The sequence below is a fragment of the Mustela lutreola genome, chromosome 10, assembly GCF_030435805.1.
Source record: "Mustela lutreola isolate mMusLut2 chromosome 10, mMusLut2.pri, whole genome shotgun sequence".
NCBI classification, from domain to species: Eukaryota; Metazoa; Chordata; class Mammalia; order Carnivora; family Mustelidae; genus Mustela; species Mustela lutreola.
This window is the reverse complement of record NC_081299.1, coordinates 97,462,057-97,478,547: the sequence shown is the minus strand read 5'-3', so window position 1 is coordinate 97,478,547 and position 16,491 is coordinate 97,462,057. Positions and strand designations below refer to the sequence as shown.

Here is a 16,491-nt window from a genome sequence, read left to right as displayed (position 1 = left end):
CTAAGACATAAATGCCAAGCCGATGGCCAAAAGAGAAGTATGGTGGCAAAAATTTATGTCAACCGATAATATTTTGGCATGTAATCAGAAGATGAAGCAATGTAAACTAAAAAGGAAGGTAAGAGGAAGTCTGGCTTTGGAGCCAGGATGCTTCCCTGGCCAAAGAGATTTCACAGAGGTTTTCTAAAAGACACCAGGGTGAGGACTTAACAGACTCTAAATGCAACGCAAAGAGGACCACTGTGGATAAAATTAATGGTAAAGAAAGAATGCCTGAGCTGCTATTCCATTGGCCTGAGGTTCATTATCAAGTATTACTGTGACATAAGAGCATATTCATGTTAAATTTCAAATGGAAAAAAAAACCCTAAATGCAGTTAAGCCCTGGATACTGAACTTCAGTATGCACAGTAATTACTCAGTAATATGCAGAAAGAACTCCTGTTTTTAAGGGGTAAACTGAGCTCCCGTCACAATTACTCCTCTAGTTGAGAACTAAATGCAATGAATCGCCAGGATGACTTGTTGAAGAGTAATTACCAGTGGACTTAAAAATCTGAAAATCGTATTTCTTATAAAAACAAAACATAATCGAATTACTCAAATGACAGCTGAAATTAAATCAAAAGGATAGGGTGCTTGGGTGGCTCAGTCAGTTAAGCATCTGCCTTTGGCTTATGTCATGATCTCAGTGTCCTAGGTCAAGCCCCATGAGCCCCATGTTGGGCTCTCTGCTTGGCAGGGAGTCTGCTTCTCCTTCTCACTCTTCCTATGCGTTCTCCCCCTCTCTCAAATAAATAAAATCTTTAAAAAAAATTAATCAAGGGGCACCTGGGTGACTCAGTCAGTTAAGCATTTGCCTTCATCCTGGGATCCAGCCCCACATCTGGCTTCCTGCCTAGCAGGGAGTCTGCTTCTCTCTCCCTCTCCCTGCAGCTCATGCTCTCTCTCTCTCAAATAAATTTAAAAAAAAAAAAAAAAAAAAAAGTATATCAAAAGGATAGGAAAAGGGCCAAAGACCAGCAACCTAACACTGAAAATTATTCAAATGAGTTAGTTATTAGAGAAAGCTAAGCAGCCAGAACTATTTACCCTTCAAATCTCCTTTACCCTTTAAGAGAAAATTCCATTAAAATTATTTCACAAAATAATTCTTACTTCTAATTGCTTTTCAATCTTAACATTGGCTTCCGTTACCACAGATAAGGCTACGAGTTAAAGAACACCTGCAGGCACTGACTGTAGAAGAGATGGAGAAGCAAGAGCTGATCAACCTCCACACCCTTCAGCAGTGCCCTTCCTCCTACCTCCCCAGTGCTCCAAAGTCGAGATGCAGAACTGAGCTCTTAAGTGCACCTGTAGAGTGTTTCTGTATATATACCTGAGTGGGTGGTGGTGGGATTGCTCAAAGGAGAATACTAAAAGAAAAAGCAATCAGAACCTAAATCTTCTAAGTCGTGAATAACTAACTAAATGGAGGTGAGAGTTGCAAAAATAGCCAAACTGCCTAGAGCATAATGAAATGAGAAACCAAGGCCGTAGGAATCTCTTTACTCCATCTCACTCAAGAAATAATCAGAGTTTTACAAAACTATAAAAGGAAAAGATAAAAATAGAGAAGAATGGATTGGAAGACATAATGCTGTGATGATGTCATTACTACCCAAAGTGATTTACAGATTCAGTGCAATCCCTTCAAAAACCAATGATGTTTTTTGTAAAAATAGAAGAATCCATCCTAAAATTCATATGGAATTTCAAGAGACTCCAAATAGCCAAAACTTGATTTTAAATTTTTAAAACTTACTACCAAGCTACTGGTAATCAAGACAGTGTGGTACTGGCATAAAGACAGACATACAGACCAATAGAAGAGAGGAGAGAGCCAAGAAATAAACCCCTGTATTTGTGGTCAATGAATTATGACAAATGTCAAGACCTTTCAATAGAGAAAAGATAGTCTTTTAAGCAAATGGTGCTAGGAAAACTGAATATTCATAGGCAAAAGAATGAAACCGAATCCCTAACTTACACCATATACAAAAGTTAACCTAAAAATAGACCAAAGACCCAACTATAAGAGCTATCTATGTCTGTATTCTTACATTCTTTTAAGTAAGAGCTAAAAACTATAGAACTCTTACAGGAAAACAAATGGGAAAAAGTTTCATGACATCAGTTTGACAATGATTTCTTAGAAAGAATACCAAAAGTATAAGCAACAAAAAACACCAACTGAACTTCAATAAAATTTAAAACTTCTGTGCAAATACCACTGACAAAGTAAATAGGTAACACAATGGAATGAGAGAATACATTTGCAAATCAACTATCTGCAGAGGGATTAATACTTAGAATATATAAAGAACTCTTAAAACTCAACCAAAAAAAAAAAAATCTAATTCAAAAATGGACAAAGGACTTGAACAGACATTTCCCCGAAGATACACAGATGTGCAATAAATGAAAAGATGGTCGGGGCACCTGGGTGGCTCAGTCATTAAGCGTCTGCCTTCAGCTCAGGTCATGATCCCAGGGTCCTGGGATCAAGCCCTGCATCAGGCTCCCAGCAACACAGGAAGCCTGCTTCTCCCTCTCCCACTCCCCCTACTTATGTTCCCATTCTCTCTGTCAAATAAATAAATAAAACCTTAAAAAATAAAATAAAATAAAATAAAAAAATAAGTGAAAAGATTCTCAGCATCATTACTCATTAGGGAAATGTAAATCAAAACCACATGAATACCATTTCATACACATAAGAATGGCTATTATCCCCCCAACTTCAAAAAAGAAAAAAAGGGGAAAAAAGCTGTTGATGAGGAGGTGGAGAAACTGGAATCTTTATTCATTACTAGTGGAAAATAGTTTGGTGGTTCCTCAAAAAGTTAAACATAGAATTACCATATGATCCAGCAATTCTACTTTTGGCTATATACCCACCAAAAGAATGGAAAACAGGGACTTAAACTCTTGAACGCTAATGTTCTTTGTAGCATTATTCATAATAGCCAAAAATCTGGAAACCCAAGAGAATGGGTAAACAAAATCTAATACATACATGCACCAGAATATTATTTAGTCATGAAAAGGAATGAAATTCTGATATATTTGATAGTATGACTTAACCTTGGAAACATTATGCTAAGTGAAATAAACCAGACACAAAGGGACAAATATCAAATATTGTATAATTCCACTTACATGCAGTATCTAGATAGGCAAATGCATAGAGACACAAAGTCAAATAGAGGATACCAAGGGTAGAAGAAAGGTGGGAGTTAACACTCAATGGTCACAGAGCTTCTGTTTTGGGTGATAAATAAAATTTAGTAGTGGTGATAGTTACACAACACGGTGAATATCCTTAATGACACTGAATGGTTCATTTAAAAATCGTTAAAATGGTAAACTTCATGTTAGGCAGATTTTACACAATTAGATGTGTAAAGAGATGTAAAGAGATGTGTAAAGAGATGGCATCTCTTCTGAGCCTTGTACAGATTAAAATATCCTATTATTTTCACACTACATAAAATTCTAAGCTCAGACTTTCTTTTCTTTTTTTTTTTTTTTAAAGACTTTATTTATTTATTTGACAGCAAGAAATCACAAGTAGGTAGAGAGGCAGGCAGAGAGAGAGAGAGGAGGAAGCAGGCTCCCTGCTGAGCAGAGAGCCCGATGCGGGACTCGATCCCAGGACCCTGAGATCATGACCTGAGCCGAAGGCAGCGGCTTAACCACTGAGCCACCCAGGCGCCCTAAGCTCAGACTTTCTATTTACTCAAAAGTTAATATAGGCATTTGACAGATTATCTCTTGATATATATCCTGATAAACACATTGGATTACCTATTTTTTTTGTTTATTGTTTCACTTCTTGATTGGGTGAGTGGGCAATTGTATTTAATTGATCATTAAAATTAAGTATCAAATTCCTTAAAATTTGTAACTAGACAAATAGATAAATAAATGAGGTACTGAGGAAATAAAAGCTCATTTAAGAAGACTTACCCCTTTTCTTTCAGTAAATCTTCTTGGTTATAGCACAAACAACATTATATATACCGACATTTAAGAGCTGTCCTAATAATCATTATATACTAAAAAGGCAGCTTTGTTAGACACACCAATCTGGAAATATAAATCACTAAAGTATAAGGCACTTGGGTCAAGGACATTCTAGGATAACCAAATAAGGTCATAACTGATTAAGTTCGAACTATTATGGAGATGTTAAAACAGGAAGTACCCTTAGCAATCATCAGATCCAATTCTATTACAAAAGAAAGAAAATGTCAAAGAATGAAATGTTGCTAGAGTTAAACCTGGAATTATTCCCAAGGCATCTTACCTGCCAAGAAAGGAACTTGAAAAAAGTAGCAGCATATGCCCAAATTCATTACAAGTAAGTAAACATCTTTATATTTTTAAAGACTCTTTAAAATGGGAAAACTAGGTATAATGGTACTAAAGAAGGAACCAGATGCTAGTATAATTCAACAAGGAACAACCTTCACAATCGGACTGAATTAGATTTTCTAGTGTTAAATAATAACTTCAGAAATAAGAAAATATTACATATAGGAATGCCAGACAAGGAATGAAGTAAAACATATTATCCTATTCTACTTTAGAATCTGTAAATAAACTCATTGTTTGTTATATGTAACTCTATGTAATATATGTTAAATACAGAGACAGATCTCTAGTCTAAGATATGCTTTTTTAGCATTTGCCACTTGCCTGTAGTAACGTGACTGTAAGTAGGTTGAGCACACAGCTTTGGAAACGTGACTAGCAGAACCAAAGTCAATGACCTTCACTCGATAGGGTTGGCGCACTGGATCGACCAGCATTATGTTTTCAGGCTTAAGGTCAGCGTGAATCAGACCAAGGCTCTTGAGCTTCATCAGGGCTGTGGCCACCTGCTGCAAGATTGGTCTGATGTACTTGAGTGGCAGTGGGCTAAACTTGTTCTGCTTTAGAAAATCATACAAGTTCTGCTCCAGCATCTCAAACACAAGGCAGGTGTGATTCTTATGTTGAAAGCACTCATAAGAACGAACAAAATTATACTCATCAGCATTTTCACTGCTTAGGCGAGAAAGGATGCTCACTTCAATCTGTCCTTGTCTGGCATAGGAGGGGTGGTTCTTCAAGATTTTAATAGCCACAATTTCCTTCGTGCTCCGCTTCCAGCACTTAGCCACCTGTCCAAATGTTCCCCGGCCTAGGAACTCCAACACTTCATAGCTATTGGTCATAGAGCAAAGGATCTCATGCTGGACCAGCTGGTAGTCCCCTTCTCCACTGGAACTGCTACTCTTTGTGGTCACAGTGGTGGTCGTGGCAGCAGCACCCACCACAGTCCTGTTTTGCAGCATGAGAGGGGGATGTTCTTCTATGATTTGCACGCTACCGTTGCTGTCAACTTCCTCACTTTTTCTTTTCAATCCACATTTTTGATATGGCTCAAGCAAAGAAACGTTGTTTCTGTGAGTCAGGGTCTGGCTGCTTTGGAAGGTTGATGGAGCAGCACTGGCCGAGCTATCAGCAGCTGTTACAACAATATGCTCCACTGCAGGAGCTGGAAGGAGGAGGCCCTGGTCGTAGGCAGGGATGTTGAAATTTGCTACCTGGTGAGAGGAGTTGGCTTGCCCTTGTGTGGCTGGGAGGGTTTTGCTGTGGGTATAATATTTGTCGTTGCTGCTCTGTCCAGAAACATCCCAGCCAGAGGGCTCTATTTTCAGTTTCTTCGCACTGCAGAAGGCACTCGACGACACTGATGGGGGGGAAAACACCTGCAGCTGTGATGCCATACCTACGTTGAGAGAGAGCAAGAATTAGACCCTCAATTTTACACAACCCCTCAATTAACAGAGCAGAAGACTTTTAGTTTAGAAAAACCACAAGTAAAGTATAACTACCTGCCTGGGGTTTTATTTTATACATTTTCCAAAACACATTTCCTATTACAGAAGGATCAATTTTTTGGTCAATCTCACACTCTTAATCACTCTTCAAGACTCAGCAACAGTTGGTCATATTTTTTTTTTTTTTTTTAAAAGATTTTATTTATTTGACAGAGAGAGAGATCACAAATAGGCAGAGAGACAGACAGAGAGAGAGATGAGGAGAAGCAGGCTCCCTGCTGAGCAGAGAGCCCCATGTGGGACTCGATCCCAGGCCCCCGGGACCATGACCTGAGCCGAAGGCAGAGGCTTAACCCACTGAGCCACCCAGGTGCCCCAACAGTTGGTCATATTGTTAAAAGAGCATAACATCTATAATGGTTTATAAAATAATAACCATAATAATAATAATGGCTTAGAACACTGATCACTTACTATGTGTCAAGTAGTCGTCTAAGCACTTCACATACATTACTCTTTTAATTGTCACCACAACTCTTTGGAAGAGATACTATTATTTACACTTTACAGATGAGGAAATTAAGATGCAGAGTGGATAAAGTAATTTGCCCAAAACAGCACAGCTACTAAGTAGCAGCACCAAGCTCTTTGGCCCGAGAGCTCATTCCATAGCTCTGTGTTCACTCCTGCCCTGATGAGCTTTTTGATCAACTATTTAAATTGAGACATAGAAGGCACACTTACAAAATTTAGACAGGACTCAAATTTGGGCAGATACTCAGTATTTGCTAAGTATCAGATTCAAAAAGACCACAATAGGGTAGAAACTACAAGACAAAAATAGCAGATGAAATTTAACATGAATAGAGAATCCTACATAGTCCAAAATATGACTAGCACAAAGCAGAAGGATAAGAAATACAAGGTTTAGTGGGAGCACATGTATATGAAAGACACTTTCATTTGGTAAGAGAAACATATAATAATGTTTCCCCCACACACACACACACACCCCAAAAGCTAATTCAATCTTAAACTACATTCATAGAAATAGTGTCCAGAATGTACTGGACAAAGTGGATGCTTATCTACTCTGTTCAGTTAACTATTTTAATAGTGTCTAGCTCTGTCCACTACAATGTAAGGAGACACAGATAAAATGATCACAAAACAAGATGGTGTGAAGCCTATCGAGAGGATCTTCTGAAGAACCACAGGAAGTTATTCTTAGAAAAACATGTAGAAAGGGAGTAAAACAGCCAAATTTTCTGTCCTGGACTATCCCATAAACACCTCAAACTCAATAAACCCCAAGACTTCCAAAGCTAATACTTTCAGAAAAAAGTTGAAACAACTGACAGAGCATAACAAGCCATTTCCTACTTATCTTCCCCTTCTCAATCATATAACCCTCAGATGCTGTGGGGCTCTATATTAATTCTTTTCTTGTCCATACTTTCCCTCTTCCCAATAACTACTTCCCAGGATTAGTCATCTACAAAAGAGTCTCAAATCTTTATTTCTAACCGAGACTTCTCTCTCCTCAAATCCAAATTCTTATTTCCAAATAACATTCCACACTGCAATTTGGGTATCCTGCAGACATCCCAAATTTAACAAGTCCAAAATTAATCTTATGAGCCCCCACCCAACCCCTAGTCTTCTAACTCAATTATGATACTACATCTTAAGCCAAAAATCAGAGAGGCAATGAGTCTCGGTTTCCTCATCTATAAAATTGGTGATAATACTTAATTCATGGGATTATTCTGAAAATTAAATTGTTTAACACATGTACAGTCTCAGTGCCTAGAGTTCATTTAGTATTATTATCCTGAATCTTGCTCCTCCCTTATTACTCCACCTCTAATCTATAACCAAATCTTACCAATTCTACCTCCTAAGTATATTTCAAAATCGGCCATTTTTTTCCTACCCCTTTTGGGACCATTCTAGTTCAAACAGCCAATAGCCTCCAAACTAATCCTGAATGCACTCTGGGGATCTTTGTTTTTAAACTGTGCAAATCAGATGACTGCTCTTTCTTTCTTAACCACCTTCCTCCCCCTGCCTTCAGGGTTTTCCACTGCTTTGTGGATCAAGTCCAAAATCCTCAACCTGCCTTAAAACACTCTCCAAAAATCTGGTTGTTGTCTTCCAGAACCTCCTCACCTTGATTCCTCCATGCCAGCCATCCTGCCCATACTGCCCTTTTCAGTTCTTGGAAGGCCCTCTAATATTGTGATAATCTAATAAGATTTTCTTCTGAGAAAACCATTCATTCACACACACACCACTCACACACATACACCCCACAACTACCACCCCCCACCCACCCACCATGCACTCCCACAGCATCCTGTTCCTCCCTTACAACTCAAAATTATTTACTCAATGTTACTCCCATCTCCAGCTACAGTGTTAATTCCATGATAGGTGCCATACAGGTCTTGTTCTTTGCTTATAGCATCAGAAACTACCATAGAGACCCTGGCAATATTCAGACATGCAGTATTTATTGGATGATTTCGACCCCTGCCTACCAACCTCTTATCTACTCCCTACCACTCATATTAAACTTCAGGATTTTCAAATGCCTGGTTTTATTTTTCAAATATCCCTCCATTTTCTGTGTGCATCTTTGAGATATAGAGGGGGTCTCCACTCCACTAACATAGTTTAATTTTACTAGTCATAAGAGAATAAACACACACAAGAAAGGAAGGAAGCATGACAAAGGATGTTACAGAACATAAAAAAGCAATGTGTACATTTCTTTGTGCCTGAATGCAACTAAAAACCATCTGCAATGGACTAGACAGCTGGAATGAAGAACAAATCCTCAGCCTTCGATTTCTAAAATGTGGCCTGGATTTACTTTAAACGAGAGTTTTCATAATTTATATGAATCCTGAAGAGGAAAAAAAGTGTAAATTAAAAGCTAAAGCCAGTGCAATTTAATTCCAAGGCTACTTACAAGTCCTCTTGTTCTGCCTATTATCACTGACATAATACCAAATTAAAATAAAAGAAAGGGGAGCCTGGGTGGCTGTCATTAAGCGTCTGCCTTCGGCTCAGGTCATGATCCCAGGCTCCTGGTTCAGAGTCCTGGGATCCAGCTCGCATGGAGCTCCCTGCTCCCTGGGAAGGCTGTTTTCCCTCTCCCACTCCCCCTGCTTGTGTTACCTCTCTCGCTGTGTCTCTCTCTATCAAAAAATAAATAAATAAATAAAATCTTTTTTAAAAAAGAAATGAAAAGAAAAATCTGAGACCAAGTGTACCTTTACAAAATTTACCTATTAAAATATATGCAAAAATACTTCTCACCTATTATAAAACTGAGCCAATTTTTAAACAATGAAAGGAAGCAAATTTTTGAAATTTGTTTTCCATTGCATATCTGTTGAGCTACTAATTTTAACAACCTATCAAGAAACAGGAGCACAACCTTTATGTGCCTAAAAGTATTTGATAAAAGAATTGAATACAAAATTTGCACTTTGTAGCTATATCAAGGAATATGAAAGCTTATAAAGTTAATAAATCTAAAAAGAATTCATGAAGTATAATACCAAATTTTTAAAAATATGTTCATAACCAGACACTTTAAAATACTACATTTACCAGAGTAATGTTATGGACAACTTTTCACCCAATAAATAAAATAACAGATACGGATGGTTTCAAGTCCTCAGTGAGCCCTGCAAAATGCACAAGTTCTAGGAATTTTTCTAAAAGCTTAAGGATATAAATGGACGTGATTCTTATTCAGTATGACAAACTTTTAAGTCTATCCATAGGGAAAGAACAACCCAGAATTTGACTGGCTTTCCCCACAGTAAGGGTATGTAGTACTTAAGTCAGTACTATGCCAGTGTGGCTGGGACTCATCCTGACCTCAACAAGCACAAGGTGAGAAGAAAATACAAAATCAAACCTGCCTGGAAAAATCAACACTCTTGGGACACCTGGGTGGCTCACTTGGTTAAGGATCTGCCTCCAGGTCATGATCTCAGGGTCCTGGGATTGAGTTCCATGTCAGGATCCCTACTCAGTGGGCAGTTGGCTTTTCCCTCTCCTTTTGCCCCTCCCCACTACTCATGTTCTCTCTAATAATAAAATCTTTAAAAAAAGAAAAAGAAAAAGAAAAATCAACACTCTTATCTATATAACATCCTGAAATTCAGCTAAAAGCAGCCATTCTTAGACACAAGATAAAGATACTATGTTCCAGAAAACCGCCTCTGCAAAATGCGGAAGAAATTTTCTTCCTAGGGTAAGGCCTTCCCAACAAAAATATGGAACAGAATTAACATCTGCAGAAAACTTACTATGTATCAGACTCTATTAAGTTACGAATATTACCAATTCGCAGGAGAGCAGTGCCCAATAAATTACTTGGGATTTCCTAAAAATGTTGCACCTCTCTTCACCTCTTGAATTTACTTTCACCTCTCTTGTTTGACTCCAGTAATAAACGTCTTTTCATTTCAAATCTGATTTCCAAGGATTTAACTATCCAAGTATATTGACAAATTTGACCACAGTATTCATGGGGAACTAGAACTAACAGGCAAAGGGTTACTAGCATTTGTACTTATTGCTAAAGAGAACTGAGTCTTGCTAGAACATACAGCTTTCAAATTAAAGGCTTCCCTACTCCCTGCCGTGGTCACATCTACTGAACATTTACATGGTGCCCCACATTATGGGCACTACAGGTAGCTAATATTACTACAAAGGATTCAAATATTATAACTATGAAAGGAGAAGTGAGTTATGACAACCAAGGTAATCATTTGTCAGTGTTCTGCCCTTTCTTTCCAGGTAACTTACATCTTCCAGTAGGAATAATTTATTATTCTAGTAGGAATAATAAATTCCTACTGCTTTTGCTTAGCATCATCTTTGCCTCTTTGATACAATTTAACAATTGGTGACCTAAATAACCTAAAATCAGTACTGTAAATTGATTGCTTCCTCTGGCACTTGTCCTCAGCTGACATGTACACAGATATAAATCTTCCCCAGCATGATGATATATAAAGAATATTCAGGGGCACCTGGGTGGCTCAGTGGGTTGAGCCTCTGCCTTCGGCTCAGGTCATGATCCCAGGGTCCTGGGATCGAGCCCCGCATCGGGCTCTCTGCTCAGCAGGGAGCCTGCTTCCCTTCCTCTTTCTCTGCCTGCCTCTTTGCCTACTTGTGGTCTCTGTCAAATAAATAAATAAAATCTTTAAAAGAAAAAGAAAAGAATATTCATATCATTAAGGTAGGTAAATAAGAAAACACATTCTGTAAAAATAAAGCAAGGAGTAGTGTTGGGAAGAAAACTCCTTCACCGTAACACCATCTATCTCTCCACTCCACTCATTTTTCTCCACCCCTGCTGAAAATCCTGGGCTATTTCAACAGCCTAACTTGCTTTCCCCAAATGGGATTCTCAAGCCCCCTTTTAAAACTCCTTTCTCCCAACTCATTCTTCACCTTACAAATGAAACTTTAAAAAAATGCTTATCTGTCTCCTGCTTAAAACCTTGAGATAAAGTACAAAATGTGCAAATTTCCAGTAGCACTAAATTTCTGAGTTCCTAGAGCAGGCCTGATTTCTCCCATCCTAGTTCCTTTACACATAATATTTCCTCTCTGAACTTCATTGTCCCCTCCTAGTCTTCTCTTTTTCTACTTATCCTGTTAGTCTCCATTTTTTCAGTGTGGTTATATAGGCTGTTGGTTTGGATCAAAATCTACTCTCTCCTTCACCCCAGGCTCATGGCTATGTTCATCAGCCCCTCTCACAGACAGACAGTAATGTACAGCTTTTTGTGTTCCTTTCCATTTCTACCAGCAAAAACTCATGGAGACCCAGCTTCTACCATGAAACAATGCTCAAGGATGACAGAGCAATAAGATGGAAAGAACTGTCTCTGAATGATCCTGTAAGAGCAGAACCACCTGCCCACCAAGAATGCTCACTTGAACCTGGAACATTTACTTCAGGATGTCACATGAAAGAAAAACTATGTTCCTAGATTATGTATGTGTTAGTCAGCCTTATGCTGACAAATACACCCAGGTCACTTCATACTAGCTTAGGTTTCCTGGTAAAGGCTCCCACAGCATCCTCTACCACTTCTCGGTACTTATGACACCTGTACTTATTTATGTCATTTACTCATTTAACAAACATATACTGAGTACCTAGTTTGTCTGCCTGGCACTGTTCTAGAAACTAGGGATAACAGTGGTGTTCCAGATGGACAAGATCCCTTGTCTCCTGGAATTTACTTTCTTCTGGGAAGACAACAACACACACATATCCCCCAAGAAAACAGAAGCTAGAGATAATGCTATGGATGAAAACAAAACACAATGATATGACAGAGATGGTGGGAGGGGCAGAGATACTCTAGATTTGGTGGTCAAGGAAAGCCTTGTAAGGTGGTGGCACTTAAGCTAAGATCTAACTGACAAGAAGAAGCCATTCCAGTGGAAGAGAACAGTTAGTGACAAGGCACATTCTTGGCTTATTTGAAGAAGAGAGCAGTGTAGATGGAACAGAATAAGGAAGAAAATAATAGAAGCAGGCAGACAAGAGCCAGATCACGTATTAACTCATGAGACCACCCTAAATGTTATTCTAAGTATGACTATTTAAAAGCTGACTTCTTGGGATGCCTGGGTGGCTCAGTTGGTCAAGCGTCTGACTCTTGATTTTGGCCCAGGTTGTGATCTCAGGGTTGTGAGACTGAGTCCTGGAACAGGCTCCACACCGGGTGTGAAGCCTGCCCAAGATGCTCTCTCTCTCTTTCTGCCCCTCCCCCTCCTCCCTCCCAATCTCAAAAAGAAAAGTTGACTTCTCTTCTAAACTGCAAATTCTGTAAGGGTAATTCTAAATACCAGAGTAGGTGTCTTTGGGGGGTGGGTATCACCAGCATCTATCACATACGGTATGTGTCAAATGTTTGTTAGAATGAATGACTAGAAAGAGATCTTTCTTCTCCATATATATAAACAAAAGAGGATCTCAGGTGTCATACTGACTGAATTAGAGAAATAATCAACTGAAATAGAAATTATAGTCTCTTGCCTACAAGAGAATACCTAAAATAGTTTTCTAAGTGTGGTGATACAGAAGGAAAAAATAGGCGTGAAACCCTAAGGACACTATTTGAATGAAAGCCCACCACCCCTTTCCTGTAACACTTTCCTTCATAAGGCACCAGCAAGCCAATTACCCAACTAGTATGCAAAGAGAGGGTGTGGAATAAGTGGTGTTAGCTGATGAAAGAGGAATTCTATAATTCTATGTAACTCACAGCCATATAATCAATATTTTTTAATATTTTGTAAACTATCCTTCTAGACAGGATATCTTTTCCTAAATTTCAAGCTCTTCATTATTTGGAATGATGAATCTATAGCAATAGAACAAAAAAAAAGTATGTATTTTTTGTGTTTGGTAAAAAAGTATGATCTTGGTATATGCACCCAACAGTTTACAAGGCCTATAAAATTTAGAATGAAGAAAGCTATACCTCAAGGAGTTTCAAGCATAAGGAAAATGTCAAATTAACAAAGCAAACATCAATATGGAACATGAATCTTGAGATGACCCTGTTTAGATCAGTCAGCAAAGACCTAAGGAAAAGAGGACTTAAATAAGGTAACAATACTTTGGCAGATAGAAGGTGGAATAACTTCTTTCAGATTAATGAGATAACTTTTGCCAGTATGCTAGGGAATGTGGAAAAATGAAAAACTGTTTCAAGTAAGGAGATGTACTCGACTGAAGCAAAAAACACTGGCAAAAAAGTACAGGGATTCTTACAGCTAAAATGGACTTGATGAGACTCTTTCCAAAACCCCCTAATTCCAAGGTGAGAAAAAGGAGACCCAAGAGAGGCAAAAAAGCTTTACATAGAGCTAATGAGTTGTAATGCTGGCAAAGAATTCAGGTCTTCTGATTCTTTTCCATTAAGCACTCTGGGAAAGCACCGTACCAGGTGCCCTTAAAGAATCCAAAAGAAATATACATAAGCTTCCCTATCTTCTAGGAGTTTAGAATGTTGCTTAGGTGATGTAACACACATACACACACACACACACGAAAAAGAAAGAGAAAAATATAAAAACAGGATATAAAAGGTTTTTTTACAGAGCCAATTTATGCTGTACAAAAATACATAAGTCATTTAGGGAGCTGTGAAGTTAGGAACAAAAAAGGAACCAAAAAGCAAATCACTGATTGTTGAAGTGGTACTTGAAGGAAAAATGATTTTGATGGGTTGTGTTTAGAATGGCACAATGTAAGGGAAATGTAAGGGAAGAGACTAGGGAGAAATAACTGAAACTTGAAAAAAAAAAAAAAAGCTAAAAACATATGGATTGCTTTATGCAGTCGTGAAAATGAAAAAGGGCAGATCAGGAAGTTCATGTTTGCAAAATTACTTCAAATTACAAAAAGACCAGTTACAATATATAACTAACAACAAGTTGTGCAAGTTCCAAGTGTAAGAAGTTTACAAGGCAGGTTTGGCTCACTGATTTCTCCCAACACAACTACTGACTGAACTGTGCTTGTGAAAACAAAACCACAGAATGAAGAAATTCTATTTTCCAGAGAATTGTGAATTTTGAGATTATCTTTTTTTCTTTTAGGAGGGAGTTTTGGTTTGGTTTTAAATCTCAAGTTACCAATCAACTTACTCTACAATCCATAAAACTACAATATCCAAAAATGGTATAAACTATTTATGAGTATCACCAGCAGAAGTCCTACTTACCAACTAGAGCCAGTATACATATTTACAAGATCTCACTCACCATTTTACTCATCAGATGCTTTACTGGCTTGGCTGCCTACAGTTCCAACCACAAGTTACTTTACTAAAATATCCTCCCAGCAAGGAACAGTATCTTAAAGTCACAGATATACTTCCATCATACCAGTATTGTAACACAGAACTCTGGGGTAATTACATGTAAAGATCCCAAATCATAGGTAACAGGACTTGTTAGATTTTTGAAATGTTTTCAGAAAGCTTTAGACCTATATAAGTAAAAGCCTGTAATGACTTGAAATCTCTACAATCTTCAAAACACACACACGACAGACCAGGAATCAAAAATAGCTTTACACAAACAAGAGCAAAATTGTAGGTTTTGCTGAGGGCATCAGCCACTTAATTTAACCCCATTTCATCAAGAGCAGGAAGCCAGGCTGCTGTTTTCATCAGTTACTAGGGAACAAATAAGATAAAGGACAGACTGGGCAGAAGAGTCTACAGTTGAAATGAATATTTTGATGCAATTTCTGAAAATTCCCGAAGTGTCACTAAGAAAAAGCACCTAGGGCTTCCTCAAAACGAGTCTTTCTACAGCTGAGGGACGGTTTTACGTGCAGGAAAGACATACGGAGGCTGAGGATTGTTTTTTCCCCTTCTCGAGCCCCTCCTCCCTTCCCCCACTTAAACAGGAAAGAAAACGCGCCCAGCATAAACACAAGGCCAGTGCTCACGGTTTGTCACCACAACAAACTGGAGGTTAGACCAGCGCTCTTGGAGACCGAGCCCCAAGTCCCGGTTGCTAAACACAAAAAGGGCCTCTTTCCCAAAGACCTGCGAACAGTACGGGCCTTACCCAAGAGTTTTTGGTTGTTTCCTCACCTTTTCTCTCTCTCTCTTTTCTTTAAACGAAAGCTTTGGGAAAGTGGCGACAGACAGCAAAAGTTTCCCTCCGAGCCAGACCTCTAAATCCGCCTTGCACAGACACACATTAGGTGGGCTGGTCCCACGTAGTCTCCACCATCATTACAAATTACAAACCTAACGATTAAAGAACAGAAGCGGAGAGGATAGAAAAGCTTCCACACCCACCCCACCACCACCGCCGTCCTTTCTAGACACCGCTTCCTGGTCGCAAAGAGCACAAATAACCCAAAACCATGGTGATAAGCAGAGCTGTGAAATACACACGCACAAGCCACACGCTGGGAACCTGCCACGACGGCCGGGAAAAAACCGGCCGGGTGAGGAGGCGCAAGGCGGCCCCCTGTCATCTGAGGACAACAACACGCCCCAAAGAGAAGTGGCAGGAGGCAGGGGGAGTTGCCCCGAAAACAAGCCCGGAGCCTCCTCGCTTTCCCGGGAACGCAAGCTCCTCCGCGGCCGCTAGCGGCCGGGCAGCCGGACGGGGCACCGCGTCCCGGGTGGGGGCGCGCCCAGGGAGGCGCCCCCCGCAGGCCGGGCGCCCCTGAGAGCCCGCGGCCCTCCCGACCCCGCCTCGGGAAGCGGATGGGAGCTTGCTCCCTGCCGAGGCCCCTTCCCGCCCGGTCCGACTCACCGCCGGTGGGTCTGGTTCTCAGCCGCGAGCTGGGGCTGCCGCGAGGAGGCGGCGGAGGAGACGAGATCCGGGGCCCCGTCGCCGGGTCATCATACCCCCCGCGCGAGCCGGCCCGGGCCCTGGCCCCCGCCCCCCGGAGCCGTCCCAGCGCCCGTCCCGCGGGGGGAGCCCCCTCAGCCTCCCGCCCGCTCCGCCGCCCGGCCCCTGGCCGCCGCCGCCGCCGCCTCAGCCCCGCGCGCTCCCGCCTCGGCCTCCCGCTGCCGTCCGGGGC

The 16,491-nt window shown here is 40.1% G+C and overlaps 1 protein-coding gene across 5 annotated transcripts in view; it reads right to left on the bottom strand.

Moving 5' to 3' along the window:
• Nucleotides 1-16,491, bottom strand: part of HIPK1 (homeodomain interacting protein kinase 1) — a 52,378-nt gene that overhangs the window by 35,677 nt on the left and 210 nt on the right. For 2 of the 5 annotated variants that reach the window (XM_059138320.1, XM_059138322.1), the window contains exons 1-2: nt 16,221-16,365; nt 4,747-5,824 (exon numbers count right to left, since the gene is read on the bottom strand). In XM_059138320.1, coding sequence (XP_058994303.1) covers nt 4,747-5,822 — 1,076 coding nt within the window. In that variant the 5' untranslated portion in view covers nt 5,823-5,824; nt 16,221-16,365. Of the gene's footprint in view, nt 1-4,746; nt 5,825-15,544; nt 15,704-16,220; nt 16,367-16,491 lie in introns of those variants that run through there. The other 3 variants (XM_059138321.1, XM_059138323.1, XM_059138319.1) reach the window with 3 other exon arrangements.